Raw genomic sequence first — 21,568 nt, 5'->3', positions numbered from 1 at the left:
TTCTACAGGGATAGGATACACTTAAATAGAAAGGGTGCAAGAATATTTGCTGATGCTATCAAGGCAGTGTTAGGTGGGTTGGACAACTGCTAGCTTGGGAGGATACAAGGACTAATAGATTAAGAGCAGCCACTGGCAGAGGTGAAAGTGATTCTTGCACTGCTTCTATTGGAATGCGCAGCAGCCTGGAAAACAAGATGCAAGGTAGTCATTGCGGTACAAGTAAACACATGGGTTGCGTTAGGGTAGCTAAGAATAGGAACAGGTACATGTATACTTGCATTTACACCAATGCCAGGAGTTTGGTAAATAAATTTGATAAATTTGAGGTATTGCTCAGAACATCAAAGGCAGATATTGTTGGGAAATCACAGACATGGTGTCGCACAGATATAAGGAATTCAGAACTGGAATTTGGGGAGTACGTGTACAGGAAGGATAGACAGGATAGGAAGGGAGGAGGGGTTATGCTATTAGTTAAGAAACACATAAAATCCAAGGAAGTGATCGCTGGACAGTGCAGTGTCGAATCAGTTTGGTGTGACATAAGCATTGGGAGATCAAAATTCAGAGTAGGAGTGTATTATAGGCCTAATGACTGATGAGTATAATAAGATACTGTACAGGGAAATAGAGTGGGCCAGTAAATCAGAGAGTCTTATAATGGAGCTTTTTAATTTCCCAGATATTGACTGGAATTTGTGGGTTGGTCACTCACATACAAGCGGGCTTTTGTGGATTTATTCGATGATTGTTTTCTACATCAGCATGTGCAAGAGGCAACTAGAGGGAGTAATACTCTTGATCTGATTATCAGTAGTGATTCTTAATGCATTAAGAATCTGCAGATAAAGGAACCACTAGGTGGCAGTGATCACAGTGTGCTGAAGTGGGATTTACTCAAAGAGTTAACTACCATCAGGAGTAAAGGGATGGGTTCTTGCTTTCGTAAAGGTGACTATGGTGGTCTGAGACAGTATTTAAATTCTATATGGTGGGAACAGCTGTTGATGTTACCAACAATAAATTCAAAATGGGAAGCATTCAAAGAATTCATCTTGGAAGCTACTAGGCTTTACATACCAACTAAGAAATATTGTTCAAGGTTTAGGCCAATATGGATGTCAGATAAACTAATGAGACATGTGGCAGAGAAGAAAAATGCATGGGATACATATAAATTAATGGGTGACAAGGAAGCCTATGATAGATATAAGCTGGTCTGTAACCAAGTCACAAAGGAGATTAGGCAGGCAAAGGCAGATTATGAGAAATCCTTGGCAAAGGATGCAAAGAAAAACAACAAAGAGTTCTTTACCTATGTAAACTCTAGAAGGAAAGGGATGAATCAGATTGGTCCACTGGATATTGATGGTTCAACTGTTGATGATCGTGCTCAGTTGGCTAACAAACTAAATAAGTATTTTGCAACTACATTCACCCATGAGGAGTTATTCAGGGAGTGGAATGCCAGATGTGAGTTAAACTCTGGCAGTGAGCTGGACGATTTTGTAATAACTGAGAGGAAAGTGGAGGAGAAATTGTTGAAGATAAACATAAAAAAGGCACCCGGGGTGGATGGGATCTATCCAGTTATATTAAAAGAGGCAGCAAAGGAAGTAAGCAAACCCTTAGCCATAATTATGAGAGCTTCTTTGAACTCAGGGGAGGTACCCATAGACTGGAGATGTGCAAATGTAGACCCCAATTCACAAAGTAGGATCAAAGGGCAACACAAGCAATTACAGACCTGTTAGTTTGACTTCTGTTCCCGAAAAATTAATGGAGGCACTGGTTAAAGAAGCACTGCAGGATCATCTAGACAAGACTTCAGTTATAACTCAGACGCAGCATGGTTTTGTTAAGGGGAAGTCTTGTCTGACTAATTTGAGTGGGCTAATTTAATTTGACTAATTTAATAATACTACATCATAGTATTATGATGTAGTCACAAAGGAAATGGATGCAAAGAATAACTTTGATATCATATATTTGGATCTTAGAAAAGCCTTTGATACTGTTGCACATGGAAGACTGCTGAACAAATTGGAGCAGTGTGGCATTGGAGGAAAATTGCTGCTATGGATAAAGGGATAGTTGAGTGAGAGAAGACAAGAGTGGTAATCAATGGACACTGCTCATCTTGGACTAATGTTATTAGTGGAGTCCCTCACGGTTCAGTATTGGGTCCATTGTTGTTTTCTGTATTTATAAATGATACTGATGATGGTATATCAAGCTTAATGTCCAAGTTTACAGACGATATAAAGGTTGGCAGGGTTGTTAAGGACACTAATGACAGTAGGCTGCTGCAACAGGATCTAGAAAAGTTGAGCAGATAGGCTGAGAGGTGGCAAATGAAGTTTAACATTGACAAATGTAAAGTACTACATATGGGAAGCAGCAACACCAGAGTGACGTATCAACTCTGTGGTACTACACTGACAGTAGTAGAGAATGAAAAGGACCTGGGGGTAATTGTGCAGGCAGATATGAAGTTTTCTGAGCAGTGCAGACGGTCTGCAAGAGTAGTTCAGTGTCTTGTCAATGATATACAGGAATTTTTCTAGCAGAGATAAGGAGGTGATTATCCCCTTACATAAGGCAATGGTCAGGCCACACCTTGAGTACTGTTTACAGGTCTAGAGGCCTCATTTTAAGAAGGATGTAGAGCTGTTGGAACAAGTACAGAGAAGAGCAACAAGATTAGTGAATGGAACAAAGGGTTGCTCTTACGAAGAAAGGCTTAAATTTTGCAAATTATAGTGTCTGGAGACTAAGGCACCTGCGAGGTGATCTGACTGAGGTGTACAGTAACGAGATTCCACTGTACCTACAAATTTAGGATTGAAATGTATTTTCTTGGGCATTTATCTGGCTAATTTTGCATTAGCCAGATAAATCCTTGATTTCTTGGGATTTTCTTACGTCTGGCAGCAGATGACTGGCTTTCATTTCTCTCATATTTACTTATTGTACAGTAATGTCAGAATAGTAGTGCGCATTCCTATGTGTCGCCAGTAAGCAAAATAAAATTTGCCATCCTAAATGCTGAATACTGATAAGCATTAACCAATTAGAAAACTATATCGAAAAATATTTCGCCACCCTCTTGAACTGCCACCTGTAAGTGACCTTACCTCACCTATCCACTTGCGACAGCCATGTGTCAGAATGTAGTTAATTCACTGCTTATGCATTCCACTTGATTTTTTAAATTTATTTATATAATGAGTAGTGAAGAGTGTTTTTCTGTTTCTTTCTCTTAGCTCAAGCACTAATTTATTAAAAAAAAATCTGTATAATTTGCAAAACCTTTTGGCATACACGAGATAACTCAGGATAGCCCAAATGGGTTAATTACTCCCACGTATTTTCTACTAAAAAATTTATAAAAAACTATACAATGAGTATTCACATGATGCATACTTTTAATCTGTAAAATAAAGTCGATCCGTCATGGCAAATTTTCAGGAAAAAAAAAATGTTCCGGGAAGGGATTAAAGGTGACAAAAATAGTAAGGTAAGAATTAGTCTTGGTTGGTGCAAATATGGCTGGTAATGAAAAACTGAAGCTTTTCAAAGGAAACAAGTGATTAGAGTTGTACTACAACTACAACAAAAAATTTTGGATGAGAAGTGAAATTTTTGAACAGAGGATTTTAAATTTTGATAGAAAGATGAGAAAGAAAACAGAAAAAATTGCACTGATTGTCAACAACTGCCCTGCCCACCTTCACTTGGTAATTTCAAAAATTACAAGTGTGAAGCCTGTTTTCTTCCCTCCGAATACCTTCTCTAAACTACAGCCAATCGACCAAGGCATTATCAAAAATGTGATAAATGCACTAGCGAAGGTGCATACTGAAAAAAATTACACTGAGAATAGAAACCAATCAACCTATAGATTCTGTTATAGATTTGCAGATGTGCATATCAGAGTTGGCGAAAGTGTGGAGTCAAGATATGACAGAAACAATGATAAAGAATTTTTTCGCAAAAGCAGGTTTTACTAAAATGCCAATTAACAGCAATGAGAGGGATGTACTGCTACAAGATATTGAGCAATCTTGGGAAGAACTTCAAGTGGAATTTTGATCATTGGAGAAATTTTTTCTTGAAGAATTTTTAGGAGAGTTGATAATGATGTCATGGTAGCTGAATATCCGAGTGACTAACATTTTGGAGAGTATTCAAAGAACTGGTGACAATATTGATGATGAGTTGGATGAAAATGAGGACAATGAAAGCAAAATTAAACCTTCCGAATGAGAAATTTTTGGCAGCATTTGAAACTTTGCATTTAAAATATATTTGAGTGTTTAAACAAATGTGAACATTTTTATGAACAATGTACAGTAAAATCCAGTGTACAACAAAAAATAACCAAATATTTTAAGAAATAATTCTTAAAGTGTACTAATATATTGTGCGAATCATGTAGTCATTTCTTAATATGTATGTATTAATAATTGTTTTAAAATGTTAGAAAATTTATTCATTCACACTTATTTCTGATTTATTTCCACTCTTACTATATTTCTGAATGTTGAATTGCAGTATTTTTCATTGTTAAAAAGGTGATATTTCTTTATAATGAAATTTATGTTTAATGAATTTTTTCAAGCGAATGATCGATTTCATTATATAGAGGTCTGGCTGCATTTACTATTATTATTATCAGAAATAATTTAAGAAAAATTTATATACAAATTTTCAACATACTGCAGAGGATGGGGATGATTCTTCCACACCAGGAACTGTTATATAATCCATTTCTGTATCAAAAGAAGTACCAACACACTTGTTAAAATCCATTTCTGAATTCTTCTCTGGAACTTTTGTATGTTCATTAACAGCAGTAGTTTCTAATGGACCATCTTCTGCAAAACCACTGCTGTCTGAATGTGAACTTTCTGTTCTAGTTAAAATGCCTAGTTAAGACAAAAATAATATTTATTATTAGAGATAATAAATATTATTTTATTATGAATATAAATATAACTTTAGGCTATAATGGTAATCTAGTTTATATTTGTGTGTGTGTGTGTGTGTGTGTGTGTGTGTGTGTGCGCGCGCACACACACACACACACACACATGCCTATTAAGTACCAAAAACCAGAGTAGCTCATGAAGAGGGATGACTTACTTGCTTTGCCTGTGATTGATTAGTCACTCAATAAAGAATCCTTTATTTATAGTCCCAATGAAACAACCTTTAAGAATTTTTTTTCAGTGTTTCACAGGAACTAAATATAGGCCCTACCGAATGAATGACAAGTGCTGAACCCATTATACTGTCATGAAGGATAGTTTTTAAAAGCACCCTCAGTTAAACTTTATGGATCAAGTGCATTTTTATGGAGAAATAGTCCTATACAAATCATCAATTGAATCAGTCAGTACAATGTCTAGGCATTTGGCTGTCTAGATTTTGTGATACAAACTATAAACTTTTAAGACTGCCAAACTTAAGCACTAAAGTACTAGTGACTTCTTTACACTTCTTAAATCAATTGAAATTTTGCTCTGTACTTAACCTTATCACTATAAACTTAGTATATGGCTATCACAATTATTTGGCTTGAAGATTTCCCTAACTTTGGACTTGGACTTTGAATACAAGGATCCCATTTGCAGGACTATAGTCAGATAATGGTACTAATAAATTAACTCATTAACAGAGTCCTCTCTAATTTATTTTAAAAAAAAACTTTCAACTGAGCTGATATTCCAACATCAGTTTAGCCATAGTTAAGTGATCACCATTCAGGTAAAAAGTTACACAAAAGTACTGTGAAACTCTTGTTCCTGAAAAATCACTGTCGTTCTAAATGTCCTGTATACTATGTGGCCATATTTTCTGTTCATAAAGAAAAGCAAATTTTTTTTATAAACAGATTATTTCTAGATTTGCCTATGACTACCTGTTCATAGTGAGTAATGTTTAATAATTTTAAAGTTTTAGACTAATAAAATTTTATGGCAGGAAGTCTCAAACAGACTTACTGTTTAAAAATGTTATTAATTGTTAACTTCAAAACAGATCATAAAGGTTGTAAATGTGTGATGTCATTCAGAAAACTATAAATTAATAATAATAAAAAACTTTTAATACTATATAATTTCAAAAAAATTATATTGTACAAACTTTTGGAAACATCAGCAACAGCATTTCAAATATGAAACCAACCTTTAGAAGATGAATCTAATGGTGCAGTAACATGGGAAGCTTCACCATCTGTACATTCTGCAGGAGAAAGCTATGAAATACAGATAAGCATATATGAATGAGGCAATTAAGAACATTGCAGGTATATAATTTTTAGCACAATTATTAGTTAAAATTTTCTAAATTTAAACCTAAATACCCGCTTCCAAAAGAGTCTATGGACACTTAATGCTGTATCACATTTTAGTGATTCTGTCTGAGTCCTCCAACCAGCACAACTGGGAACAGAGCTTTATTACAGTTCTGCTTTTGTTTCTAGTTATAATGTAAATTTAAGAATCTGAGCAGAGTGTAATAACTTTATATTAAAATCATTACTTTGCTCAAAACATGAAAAGAGCTGCGCTTAATGGCAGTTTTAAAGGGCTTCCTATTAAGTGGATCTTTACATCATTTGAGGAGAGGATTACATACCACAGTTCTGAAAAAAGCCACTTAATGGTGACTTTGAAGTCCATATCAATGACTAGTATTTGGGTCTGATCAGGACTATACGGCAGAAAGATAAGAACTTCACAATAAAATGGCTACAAGTGTCCTGAGTTTGACATGACTGTGTGGTGTAGTGTTGTCATGCTGAAAAATTACCCAAGAGACAGAAATCCATGTCATATTTGTCTGATGGCTTTCTGAAGTCTGTGTAACATCTGGCTACTTGCATTAACATTAACTGCATATGGTGGGAAATCACTCCTTCACTATCCAAAAACACTGATGGCATGATCTTTCTGGCTAATACACACACTTCCAAAACAGATAATCAAAAGAGCACTATTTTATACACCATCTCCAATTACAGCATTCACTAGCAACAGCATTACCACAAAAGGAAAAATGTTAAAGATCCACAAAAGGATAAAAATGTACATACTTGGGGGAATCTTACTTTTTTGATTATCCCTAAATACATACAAAGGTTTTTTAGCGAGACGTACTTAGATATAATGATATGTGGCATATTGTTTGCCAACATTTTCTTGCAGTTCCATCAACAGCACAATGCAGGTACATGGCAAACTGCAATCACTGTCACTTGATAGTTTCATTCACAAGTGCATTATTTTCTTTTAACTGTAAATTAGAAATGAAAATTTTATTAATTTATTCTCATTTTCCCAACCTAACCAGACAAAGTTTCATTATTACAAGTTACATTAAGGAAAGTAAGAAATGAAACTATCCTTTTTACCATTAAAAATTTTGCCATGGATGTGAAGTGCTTAGCTGTGTAATATATGTAACAATAACTTTCACTGGCTTTTACTAAACACAACAATAAGTGGGCATCTCCCATTTTAGACTCTTAGCAAGAGTAGTTATTTAAATGATATTAGCTGTCACTAATCATAATTAGGAGCTGAGAGTCCCTCATTAGCTTAGTTGAGCCATATCAGGCAAGAAAGTAAGCTTATATACACTGGTGTTCAAAGAAAGTGCACCACTTAGGAATTTCACATTTTTAACCTTTTTTCACAATGGTATGTTACATTAATGACTAGCATCACAAATAGAAATATAAACAAAAGATATTTATTAATAGTTAAGGCAAAGCTAAGTAATATTTGACAGTGCTCTCAAAATATTCCAAAATGAGCATTTGCAACCTTTATACAACAGTTTTGGTAAACAACAATTATGGCTGAAATGTTATCAGAAGCCCTCAGTTTGCTTCAGTTTATCATTTTAAATGGAAAACAAAATGAAAAGTTCACCAGGGGCAAACTAATATTTAGTTGAACCGCCTCTGGTCTCTGACAGCAGCACATCGACAAGGTCAATTTCTGAAGATAATTAACTGATAGTTCGTGGTTCCAAACACGAATTATGGCTTCCTGAAGTTCAACAAGGGTCTTTGGTTTCTTTCTGGCAACTGCAGATTCCACACGATGCCAACAGTTCTTTATAGGATTCAGGTCCGGGCAGTTTCCTGGCAGTTGTAATGGACGATTCTTCAAACCATTTTTTCACCTGTAACAAATGTAAACACATTACTGTCGAACCTTTAATGCAGAAATGAAGCTAAAGTAACTACAGAAGTGCCTACTTACACTTTTTGCCCAATAACAAAGAGCAGATTTGTCCTGAAAGATGCAGTTACTTGGCAGGTTGAAATGATCTCTAATGGTTGGCAGCAATTTACCTTCCAATATAGCCAGGTATCCATTGGCATTTACGGAACCTTTTAAAAACTGCAGGTAACCTACTCCACGATACAAAATGCATCCCCATATCATTTGGCTGGTAGGAAATTTCACTGAAGACACCACACAGTCTGGATGCATAATTCTTCAGTATGTCTACTGCAAATCATTTGTCTCCCATCAGAGCCATGCAGGTTGAATTTCTTCTCATCCGAGAAAATAACCACTGCTCGGGGGTCCATTTGACATGCTCCTTATACCAAATTAACTGGGCCTTTTTCATTTTTTGTGTGAGGAGGGATAACTCACCATCCTGACACAAGCAAGGAATGACTGCAACTCTTCCAGAGCATGCTTATAAAGCTGAAAGTAACAGCTGATACAATATTACATCATCACTTTTGTGTGTCAATCTTATCTGATGCAGTCTGTAAAAAATATTGCCATATACTTACATTATTTGGAAGATGATTACAATTTTAAGGGGTGATGCACTTTCTTTCAACACCAGTGTAGCATCAGTCAAATAAAAAAAATAATAATAAATAAATAAAACAAACCTGTTCCCATTTCACCTTCCAGTCACTCCAAATATTGTCTAGTTCAGCCTTAAATTTATTTTAGCTATCAACTTCCACAACAACAGATGAAAGTCTGTTCCAGCAATCAACTACCTGCTGGCTAAAAGCAAAATTTCCGCACATCTATTCTAGAACTTCTTTCCTCAATTTGAATCAATGTCCCATCAGGTTCTTAATCTGAGCAAGCAGAAGTATCCCATCAGCATTGAGCCTGCTCAAACCATTCAAGACCTTATACACCTCAATCAGATCACCTCGCAGGGGGCCTAATCTCCAGATGCTGCAACTTGCAGAACTTAAGCCTCTATTGGTAAGAGCACTCCAAATTCCTATACAGTATATCATTGACAAACTTCCACGATGTGCTCTGGAATCCCATTTGCACTGCTCAGAGAACTTCATATCTGGCTGCACAATTATCCCCAGGTCTTTTTCATTCCCCCACCTCCATGACTGTGTAGTACCATGCAGTTGGTATATTTCTCTTGGGTTACTGCTCCCATTAGAGTGCCTCCGTAGCCGAGTGGGCAGGAGCGGGAGTGCAATAGCACACGCTCCTTGAGTAGACCGGGGTTCAAGCCCCTGACTGCTGAATACGGTAGATTTGTCAACCCGCACTGGACCAGCGTGGCAGATTATGGTCCATTTCCCTCAGCATGAATTGTTGAGGAGGCTTCCATCCTGCAGTGGGTGATTGATAATGGCTGCACTTGACTTTTGACATTTTTCAATGTTAAACTTTAGTTCCCAGTTCTTAGCCCATCTGCCTAACTTTTATAGATTCTGTTGCAGTAGCATACTGCCTTAATGTCATTAACAACCCTGCCAACCTTTGTATCATCTGCAAACTTGGACATTAAGCCCAATATACCTTCATCAATATCATTGATAAATACACAAAACAACAATGGGCCCAGCACCAAACCCTGAGGGACTCGCTAATAATATTAATCCACATAACGCAGTGTCCATTTATTACCACTCTCTGCCGTCTACCACTCAACCATCTATTTATATTGGAATTGGAACCCTAAAGGTTTCAGTTCATCACTGCTTATATCTGTGTGACACTGTTTCTGATATCCCAACAATATCTGTCTTTGATGTCTTGATCAGCACTTCAAACTCAAATTTATTTACTATACTTCTAGCATTGGTGTACATGCAAGTATACATGCACATATTCTTGCTCTTAGTTATCCTAACACAGCCCATGTATTTTTTATTTATTTATTTTTTTTTTTTGAAAATCCCAAACACTAGAGGTATTAGAACCTATAGTACTTAGTACTGTGCTTGGATTGGAGGTTGAGAAGACAAAAAAAGATATCTGTTGACATTAGACTTGAACTTCTGTAGATTGTAATTTTCAGGAAATACATATGAAGCAAGGTTGTTCCAGAAAATGGCAGTTGAATGAATAAACGAGGAAGATGAAAAGTTGGTTCTGTGAGTGTGAAGTTGGACAGTAAATAGATGTTGGCTGGTGACGGCAAGTGTTCGGACTGTTTTGAAAAAGAGTGGGAATTATAGAATTATAAAATAGAAAAAATAGTAATAGTAGTAATAACTCAACACCAGAGCTCATTCCTGTGCATCAGGCAACACAGCAGCAATCTCTAAAGCAGAATGAGCTAGTCCCACAGGAACTAGTTATTGTTGATGACTATTGTCAGGGAGAAGGGGAATATATTATGTAAAAAAGGATAGGTGGAACAGGGCTAGGGGCAAAGGTCAATGATGTCGTAGGCCAGATGTGATCTTTTAAGGGAACAAAGGGTGATATTGTTGTACACGTTTGCACTAATGACCTTAAGAGTAAGAGATCTGCAAGTTTCCTTAACAAGTACTGGTCAATTTTTAAAAAAGTTGTGAGTTAGGGTTAAATTTGAAAGTGTGTGCAATTCTGCCCAGACATGATAGGAGGGAGTATATGATGAGAGCCTTGTCAATCAATTCTGCCCTGGAGAGGTTGTGCAAGGCTCATGGGTTGGGATTTTTTTTCAGCATGGTCTGTGCTTGCTAACAGGAGAGACTGCTTCTACAGGGTTGGGATACACTTAAATAAATAGGATGCAAGAATATTTGCAGATGCTATTGAGGCAGTGTTAGGTAGGTCGGAAAACTGCTAGTTTGGGGGGGATTCACAGTCTAAAAGATTAACAGTAGCTGCAGGCAAAAGCAAAAGTTATTCTTGCACTGCTTATATTGTAATGAGTAGCAGCCTAGAGAGCAAGTTCCTGGGCATTTCAAGAGCTGCTGGGAGTCATCATGGAACAAGTAAATACATGGGCTGCATTAGGGTAACTAAGAGTAAGAACAAGTGCATGTATACTAATGCTAGAAGTATAGTCAATTAAATTGATGAATGCGAAGTGCTGATCAAGACATCAAAGGCAGATATCAGAGACATGGTGTTACATAGATATAAGCAGTGCAGAATTGGAATTTGGGAAGTATAACATGTACAGGAAGGACAGACAGGGTAGGAAGGGAGGAGGGGTTATGCAGTTAGTTAAGAAACACAAAATCTAAGGAAGTGCATCCAGTTGACATGGGCGGACAGTGCAATGTTGAGTCTTTTGGTGTGACAAAGACTGGGAAAGGGAAAATGAGAGTAGGAGTATGTTATAGACCTAATGACGCTGATGAGTACAATGAACAGTTGTGCAGAGAAATAGAATGGGCCAGTAAATCAGAATGTCTTCTAATGGGGGGATTTTAACTTTCCAGATACTGACTGGAGCTTGTGGGTTGGTCACTCGCACGCTAGCAAGACTTTTGTGGATTTATTGGAGGATTGTTTTCTACAGCAAAATGTCCGAGGTGCAACCAGAGGGAGTAATACCCTTGATCTGATATCAGCAGTGATGACACATGCATTAGGGAATTGAAGATAAAGGGACCACTGGGTGACAGTGATCACAGTGTACTGATGTGGGATTTACTTAAAGATGTAACTAACATCAAGGGTAAAGAGAAGGGTTATTGTTTTCATAAAGGTGACTACAGAGTTGTCAGACAGTTTTTAAATTCCATAGAGTGGGATCAACTGATGATGTTACCAACAGTGAATTCTAAATGAAAATCCTTCAGGGACTTAATCTTGGAGGCTACGAGGCTTTTCATACCAAATGAAAATTTGGTATGAAAATTCTAAATGAAAATCCTTCAGGGACTTAATCTTGGAGGCTACGAGGCTTTTCATACCAACTAAGAAATACTGTTCAAGGTTCAGGCCTAAATGGATGTCGGATGAATTAATGAGGCTCATGGCAAAGAAGAAAGATGTATGGGATGCATATAAGTTATGAGGCAATGCAGAAGCCTATGACAGATATAAGCTAATCTATAATCAAGTCACAATGGAGGTTAGGCAGGCAAAGGCAGATTATAAGAAACTTTGGCAAAGGATGCAAAGAAAAACAGCAAAGAGTTCTTTACTTATGTAAACTTTAAATGGAAGGGAATGAATCAGATTGGTCCACTTAACATAGATGGTTCAACTATTGATGATCCTGCTCAAGTATAGCTGATAAACTGAATGAGTATTTTGCATCTCTACATTCACACATGAGGAGTTATTCAAGGAGGAGAATGACAGACGTTTATAGAACTCTAACAGAGAGCTAAGTGATTTTGTGATAACTGAAATTGAAGTTAAACATAAAAATTGAAGTTAAACATGAAGGAGGCAGCAAGAGAAGTAAGCAAACCCTTAGCCATAATTATGAGAGCATCCTTACATTCAGAGGAGGTCCCCATGGACTAGAAATGTGCAAATGTATCCCCAATTAACAAAGTGGGTTCAATAGTGGCATAAATAATTATATACCTCTTAGTTTAACTTCTGTTCCGGGGAAAATAATGGAATTACAGGTTAAAGAGATGATACAGGATCACCTAGGATTTTAGAAAACCCATGATGTGCCAGAAATAGTTCAGGCACATCATGGGTTTTTTAAAGGGAAGTCTTGTCTGACCAATTTGATTGTATACTACGATGTGGTCACAAAGGAACTGAACTGGATGCAAAAAATAATTTTGATACCATATATTGGATTTCAGGAAAGCTTTTGATACTATTGCACACAGAAGACTGCTATACAAACTGGAGAGGTATGGCATTAAGGGAAATTTACTGCAATGGATAAAGGGATTGTTGAGTGGGAGACAGCAGAGCGGTGGTAATAAATGGACACTGCTCTACATGGACTAATGTTATTAGCGGAGTCCCGCAGGGTTCAGTGCTGGGTCCATTGTTGTTTTGTGTGTTTATGAATGATATCGATGAAGGGATATCAGGCTTAACGTCCAAGTTTGCAGATGATACAAATGTTGGCAGGGTTGTTAATGACACTAAAGACAGTATGCTACTGCAACAGGATCTAGAAATCCTGTTGCAGTAGCATACTGTCTTTAGTGTTAGGCAGATGGGCTGAGAAGTGGCAAGTGAAGTTTAACATTGAAATGCAAAGTACTGCATATGGGTAGCAATAACTCAAGAGAAATGTACCAACTCTGTGGTACTACACACATGGAGGTGGAGGACAAATAAGACCTGGGGGGGGTAATTGTGCAGTCAGGTATGAAGTTCTCTGAGCAGTGCAGATGGGCTGCCAGAGCAAGTCATGGAGTTTTGTCAATGATATATATAGAAATTTTGGTAGTAGCAAAAAGGAGGTGATTATCCCTTTGTATAAGGCAATGGTCAGGCCACACCTTGAGTACTGTACAGGTCTGGAGACCTCATTTTAGGAAGGATGTAGAGTTGCTAGAAAGAGTACAGAGAAGGGCAACAAGATTGGTGAGAGGAACAAAGGGGTGTGTTTATGAAGAAAGGCTTAAGTTCTGCAAGTTGCAGCATCTGGAGACTAGGCACCTGCGAGGTGATCTGATTGAGGTGTATATGGCCTTGAATGGTTTGAGCAGGCTCAATGCTGACAGGATACTTCCACTTGCTCAGACTAAGAACCTGAGGGGGCATAGTTCCAACTGAGGAAAGACTGTTGCAGAACAGATGTGTGGAAGTTTCCCTTTAGCCAGCAGGTAGTTCATGCTGGAACAGATGTTCATCTGTTGTTGTGGAAGTTGATAGCTTAAATAAATTTAAGGTTGAACTAGAGAAACATTTGGAGTGATCGGAAGGGTTTGTTTTTTTTTTCTTTTTTGGCTGATGCTGTATAAGCTTACTTTCTTGCATCATATGCCTCAACTAATTCTAATGCTAAAAAGGCTTGATTGCTCCTATTCAAGGATTGGTAGTTACAATGGGAGCAATAGTAAATACACTTCTCCAATAACACTGGTCGACAGTTTCCTCTCTGAAATAATTTCACAAAATTCTCGTACGAAATAGGTTTAATAACTCAGATATGTACTTAAAAAGTTCTCATAACCCTCAGTTTTCAAATATCATAGGTTAATGACAGAAAATCAAGACCTGTAGTTGGTTTAATCACCTTTTCCATCTATTTTATCTATTTACATTTTTCTAGAACATTTATGATATTTCTACAGCATTCGAGAGCTTTCTACAACATTCGAGAACATTTCAGAACTTTCTAGAATATATTGTTGTGTGTGGAAGAAAGGTTGGGGTGTTTCTGGAGTTTCTAGAAACTTTGTGAGCTTTCTAGAAACTTCTCTACCAGTATTTATACAAGTGGATTCCACACCATGAAAGCATTTTTGTATTTCAAAAAAGTGTCTGTCTTTCAGAAAGCAAGTGGTGAACAAAGTGAACAAGTGTTTTAGTGAATTAGTGTTTGGAAACAAGTGTTGTGTGCATAAGTGTAAATCATACACTGCATTTAAATTAGAAATAAAAATCTACAATTTCTTAATCATGTTTTTATGTGCATGTACCTCAAACCCTACATGAAATATGTTGTGGTCTTGCCAAAATAAGCCTGATAGCTTTTGCTACATTTACAGAGAAGTGATATTAAAATAGCAGTGGAAGCCACTGTCACAACTTGTGAGAAATGCCTATGAACTCTATTTTGGATGTAAGGTTGGAGATCAAGATAATGTTTGGGCTCCAAAGACTTCCTGTCGCTCATGTTCAAGAACATTAACCGGATGGCTTAGAGTCATAAATCGATGCCTTTTGCTGTTTCAATAAAATGCCAGGAAACTCAAGACCACATAAACAATTATTACATTTGCATGACCAATATTGCTGGTTTTTCTGGCAAATCTAAGCATAAAGTAGAGTATTCCAACATACCTTCTGCTCTGTTTCCTCATGATGATACAATACCAGTGCCAAAGCCACCACAAACTTATGGACCTGACTCTGATTAAGGATCAGAAAGGAGTCTCCAGAAGATGTAGAACCCAGAACAAGCACAGATTCAGACTTTTCAACTTTTGATATTGCAAAGCCACATCTAATAACTCAGGCTGAATTAAACAATTTGATCAGAGATTTTTGGACCTCTCCAAAACCAAGGCTCAATTACTAGGAACACTGCTTCAGCAGTGGAATCTTCTTGAAAAGGGTGTCAAGGTGCCATTTTATAGAAAAAAATGGCAATCGAACGTAACAACTTATTATGGATGGTGCTTTGATTTATTATAACAATGTCCAAGAATTAATGAAAGAGTCACATTTGCAGCACATCCCTGAGCAGTGGAGGATTTTCATTGATTCATCCAAGGTCAGTTTGAAAATAGTTTTATTCCATAATGGAAATAAGTAATCATCTATACCACTGGCCCATGCAGTTTGCATGAAGGAAACGTATGAGAACCTATGGGTTCTTTTGCAAAAAAAATAAAAATATGCTATCAGAATACAAATGGAATATCTGTGTCAACTTTGCTGACTGGGTTGTAAGGTGGATATGCTAATTACAGCTGCATTTTATGCAAGTGAGGCAGCCGAGTAACAGATTGCCACTACAGCGTAAAACAAAAACGACCAGACCTTTCAGAAACTACATCAGGCCAGGAAAATGTAGCACATCCTCCTTTGGTGGTTAAGTCAAACATCTATTTACTTCCATTGCACACCAAGATAGGTTTAATAAAAATATTTGTGAAAGAAATGGACAAAAAAGGAGAAGGATTTTCCTGTTTGAGGCAAACATTTCCTCAAATCAGTAAGGCCAAGATAAAATGGGGAATTTGTGGGTCCTCAAATCAAACTGCTATTTCAAGATAAGGAATTCACTAAAAAATTAATTACGACAGAAATAAGAGTCTGGAAGGCATTCGAAAATGTCTGCCGGAATAGGTAACGAGAAATCACAAAATTATAGTGAAATTGTGGATGAGCTAATTTTGGCATACAGAGAGTTGGGATGCAACATGTCTTTAAAGCTTCATTTCCTACGTTCCCATTTAGACTTTTTCCTGAAAACTTGAGAGCAGTCTCCAATGAACATGGTGAAAGGTTTCACAAAGATATTTCTCAAATGGAAAAAAGATACCAGGGAAAATGGAGTCCAAATATGTTGGCAGACCAGGGAAAATGGAGTCCAAATATGTTGGAATCATGTATGGGAGACACCAATGGATGATTATAAAAAGCAAAAAAAAAAAAAAAAAAAAAAAAAATTTTTTTTCTGTAAATGGATTAAGGTTAATAGACCCATTGTTCAAAATAAAACAATGTTATTTTCTATTTGTTACGTACAGTAAGAACACGTTGCTGTGTGTAACATTTCTTTAAAATATATGAAAAAAATTTTTACTAAAACTTAGTTTTTGAATTTAATCCCTACTCCCTTAAAATTGGTGGGTGTTATACAGCAATATGCTCCATATTTGAATTCAGCAACGTCAAAACTACAAGAATTACCCCGAATTTTAACAGGAAGTGAAAAAATGTTTGGGGTTTTTTTTGCCAACCTGGGTAATCAATACTTTTGTTGATATTTTAATATCAAACAAAAAATTCACTCTAAATGAAAGTAAGAGTCTGGGTTCCCTAATTTACTGAAGGGATTGGTTCCCAATGCATTCTACATACCACTAATAATGTTGCTGATGAGTTGCTTGTTTATTTTCTACAACCTAACTTTTTTTAATGAAACTTAGGTCCTGTATTTGTTTAGGAAAATGAGATAAATAATTTTTATTTCTAATTTGCAATAAAAAAAAGATAACCCATTGACAAAACCAAGTGCTAATTACAATTTGCCATGCCTGCATCGCACTGTTAAGAAAATACTGGAGAACAAATCATTTTATCTGAGTACAGTTCTCAAACAACCTCCCTGCATATGATTTACCATTGAGTAATAGGCTACTATGGCACAGCTACCTTCTTGCAAGCTTATCAAGCTCATGGAAAGCACAGAATATATCTTTTGCAATAACAAATTTGGCATGTTATGTTCAGGAGCATCAAAAAAATACTGCCCATTATCTACAGTTTGCTAAGAACATGCTTTGATAAACATAAGACTATCCATATATTCTGCATAACATCATTGATCTAGATATAACATATAGCACCATAATCATCAAGATTGATACAGCAGTTAATGATCACCACCAAGCAGAGCTTCTTCAGAGTGACCTAGATAGACTTCAGGGATGGTCACAAAAATGGCAGCTATACTTTAATCCAGCAAAGTGTAAGGTATTGCCAGTGCCTCTGTAGCCAGGTGGGCAGGAGCAGCAGTGCATAGCACATGCTTCTTGATTAGACCGGGGTTTGAGCCCGTGACCACCAAAATACAGAGGATGCAGAAAGATCAGGGAATGACCACCGCACATCCCCGGAACAACATGGCCTTAGTTGCCAATGCTCCTAAAAACCAAAACAACAAACAAACAAACTTGGAATACTGTGTTCAAGTAAAAAAAAAGTAAACTGCAACCATTATCAACCCACTGCAGGATGGAAGCCTCCTCAACAATTCATGCTGAGGGAAATGGACCACAATCTGCCACGTTGTTCCAGTGCGGGTTGGCAGATCGACCATATTTAACAGTCAGTGGCTTGAACCCTGGTCTACTCAAAGAGCGTGTACTACTGCACTCCTGCTCCTGACCACTCTGCTAGAGAGGTCTTCTGTTCAAGTATGGAGACCTAAAGAAAGACGTGCTTCTTGAAAGGGTCCAAAGATGGGTAACGCTTGGTGAGATCGGCAAAGGGGCATCCATATCAGGAAAGACTTCAAATATGTGGGTTGCAGAGCTTGGAAACTAGGCACCTTAGAGGAGACTTGATTGAGGTGTTTAAGGCTCTGAGAAGCATAAGCTGGCGGAGGGAAACACATAGGTTGTTTATTTCCTTTTCTCATAAGCAAAATGAACGAGGACAAAATTTTCACAGTTATAAATGATTCAAGAACAAGGGGCCATAATTTCAAGTTAAAAGGGGAGATGTTTAGACTGGATTGCAGGATGTTTTATTTTAGCCAGCGAGTTATAAATTACTGGAATAACTTACCTACATAGGTGGTAGAGTCTGACAGTTTCGGGAAATTCAAAGGTCAGCTGGACAATTACCTACAGGAGGAGGGAAATGCATAGGTTGTCTATTTCCTTTTCTCTTATTAATTATTATTATTATAATATTCTTATGTTATTTTATTTATTTTTTGTTATTTTATTTTATTATTATTTTTATTTTTTTGGCTGGTGGTGCAGCATAAGCCATAGGCTTCCTTTGCACCATGTGGCCATTGCTAATACTAATCTCATTAAATGACTTTTCACATGGTAAGTTTTGTCAACAAACGTGATAGCTATTACTGGATTTCAATACAAGCTTGAAAAACTGCTCAGGGGAGACAATCATTTAACTTAACATTATGGTGTGAGATAACAAATACTAGAAATAAGAATGGGGGGAAAAAAAAAAAAAAGTCTCTGTTAGAGCACAACATAATTTCAGCAAACTCCATACAAAAAAAATGGATAATATATTTTGGGTGAAACTCCTGAACATAATATGGTTCCTGTGCTCCCTATTTCATCTGGTCCTTCAAAGTTGTTTGTACATGACATCCAAATCCCGAGGGCTCATATCTGGTGAGTATGGGCTTGGCTGGATATCATTGTTCTTCTCTCTCTCTCTCTCTCTCAGGGTAACTTGGGAATTGTTTTTTTTGGCTGGTGAAAGCCTCAGGCTTCCTTGCACTATATAGCTAATAATAATAAATCTAGTTTTCTTGAAATTTCTGTGTTATTGATTTTACAAAAGCTCTGACGCTGCTTCAACCAGTACAAAAATTTCCTTGCTATTTAAGATATTAGTGGTCTTCTACTACAGTTTGAACTAGTAAACCAAGCAATGCTGAATTTTCTCTAATTCAATGCCTGAACTGGCTTGTATCAACTTCTGCAACACTATTTGCTAAAACCTTACTTAAAATAAACAAACACATGCACATTCACAGATTAGACATAAAATTTAAGAAAAATTATCTTTAAAACATATTCCTTTTTTTTTTTGTTGATGTTTAAACATGGAATTACTTTTCAATCATCCCATAATTTATAATAAAATTTAACTTTCAAAAATTTTGCCAAGCAGTTCTGTAACCTTGAAAAATCCAAAAACCACCAAGAAATTAGAGCCCACATTTTTTGCAGCACTAAATCCACATTAATATTTAATCCCATTCACAGTTGAAATATTGTGCTAAAGAATACAGCGTTGTTGTTGTTATTTGGAGCATTAGCAACTAAGGCCATATTGCTCCGGGATATGCGGTGGTCATTCCCTGACCTTTCCACATCCTCCGTATTTGGTGGTGACGGGCTTGAACCCCAGTCTAATCAAGAAGCGTGTGCTACGCACTGCTGCTCCTTCCCACCTGGCTACAGAGGCGCCACTAAAGAATACAGCAAACAATGGCTTGTACAAGGCTTTATACTTCACACCTGGGTAGCAGTTTAGTAATCAAATAAACTAATTTCACTTAATGTCAAACAAATTCTATGATCCCCGATTCTCCAAATTATTTTAAAAGCATGTTTTTAGGGCATCAGGTTTTAACAAAGAATTTTATTGTAATTACATAATATATTAAAATTTCAGCTTTTCCCCCTATCTTGAAACAGATTTATTATCAAAAAAATATATTTTTATATAATCTGTACATGTTACATTGTACTTACCTCATCCAATTCAAATGATTCTAACTGCTTGTCTTTAGAAACACTGGTTAATGATTTTTGATCTTTAACAGAAATATCTGTGTTTTCCTGATTCTTTTTAATGGATATACTGCTCAATTCTTTTTCTAGGGTACGGTCACAAGTGATTTCTCTTGGCAAATTCTCTTCTTTGCTATTTTTTGCAAAAGTGCTTCTTGACAGCGAATCATTAAAAATTTGATAGCGATTAGAAAGTTCTGATGTAGTAGGTAGAGGAACTCTAACATCTTCAGGACAACTGTCAGAGCTTTCTAATTTATGTTGGAGACTGGAATACAATGATGAATTTTCATAATCACTGTTCCCTAAGTGTGAAATGTAATAATCATCTTCATCAACATTTGCTTGTCTAGTAATTGAACGCCTTGAAAATGATGAAACTGATGCACTTGCTAAATTCCTTCCTTCAGATGAAGCCTTTTCAGTATCACTTTTCTCAAGTACAACAGCTTCAGATGAACTCTTCAAATTTTCTCCAGTTTCATCTAGAAGCGATGGCACTGTTGTAGTTACTATTTGCTTGTCTTCAGACTGCTCTTTCTGAATTGAAGTTTCACTTACAATGTCATTTTCATTGTGCACAACTTCTGAAAAACTTTTTAAATTTTCCTCATCAACTTCATCCACAGCCATTACACGATCCTCTAGTTTCTGATAAAGTTCTTTCCATTTTGAGTTTTTCTGTGGAGGAGTAGGTAAGGGATCTTCAATGACAGCTTCCGGTGACTGAATTAAACCACCTTCTTGATCAAAGCTATAGCTATGAGTTCCAATTATAAGCTTCTTAGGTTTTTGTAATGGCTCTTCTTGACCTTGCTTTTCCAAAAATTCTCGATTTGCAGGATCTAATATACTGTCAGAACTGCATCTCATCCGACCTGAACGAAAAGCAGTAATAGCTTTCATAATTGAAACAGCATCCTTTATGGCTGAAGGTGAAGGAGTAGAAAATGTTCTCTGTTTTCGGTCATTTTCACCTAGCCTATCTAAAATTCTACCAGTTATGCCTGACGGTTGTCTAGAATCTTTTGGAACACTAGCTGTAACCAACAAAAGCAAAAATAAAGAAAAACTGAAAATAAATGAAAATAAAATAAAATATTTAAAGTAAAGTAAAATAAAGTAAAGTAAATAAAATAAGGATTAATATAGCTCATGCTACTTAAAGCAGAATGCTACCTCCCTAAATAATAAATATAAAACAAACTAAAATATGATGCAAGACTGATTTGAAAAATAAGACTGTTTCAGGTAATGGGCAATTTTATTATGTTGTAAGAATTGCTTTTTTCTTTCTTTTTTTTTTTTTTAATACCACAGTTTGTAAAATAATAAGAGGAGGAGTTTATCTCAATATAGTACATAGAACACTTCCGTATGATACTCTCCAGAAATTAAAATGAAAAAAAAAAAAAAAAAGACGACGAAAAACTTACATTAGAGTAAAAAATAATTAAAATCAATTTAACACAATTAAATCAATTT

At 36.4% G+C, this 21,568-nt stretch overlaps 2 protein-coding genes across 2 annotated transcripts in view; both read right to left on the bottom strand.

The window, feature by feature from the left end:
- LOC150075826 (uncharacterized) overlaps window positions 1-4,786 on the bottom strand; it is a 49,351-nt gene extending 44,565 nt beyond the window's left edge. Inside the window, exon 1 of the mRNA XM_090387676.1 lies at window positions 4,726-4,786. Coding sequence (XP_090243802.1) covers window positions 4,726-4,776 — 51 coding nt within the window. The 5' untranslated portion in view covers window positions 4,777-4,786. The remainder of the gene's footprint in view (window positions 1-4,725) is intronic.
- A 1,392-nt stretch (window positions 4,787-6,178) lies between these two features.
- Window positions 6,179-21,568, bottom strand: part of olf186-M (Ki-ras-induced actin-interacting protein-IP3R-interacting domain olf186-M) — a 159,413-nt gene continuing 144,023 nt past the window's right edge. The window contains exons 8-9 of the mRNA XM_090387893.1: window positions 20,045-21,123; window positions 6,179-6,265 (exon numbers count right to left, since the gene is read on the bottom strand). Of these exons, the coding sequence (XP_090244019.1) occupies window positions 6,179-6,265; window positions 20,045-21,123 (1,166 nt within the window). The remainder of the gene's footprint in view (window positions 6,266-20,044; window positions 21,124-21,568) is intronic.

Source organism: Mastigoproctus giganteus, chromosome 13 (assembly GCF_048544385.1).
Source record: "Mastigoproctus giganteus isolate SK-2022 chromosome 13, ASM4854438v1, whole genome shotgun sequence".
Taxonomy (NCBI): Eukaryota; Metazoa; Arthropoda; class Arachnida; order Uropygi; family Thelyphonidae; genus Mastigoproctus; species Mastigoproctus giganteus.
Note: the sequence above shows the minus strand (reverse complement) of the source record. Positions and strands in the feature narration are given on the sequence as shown.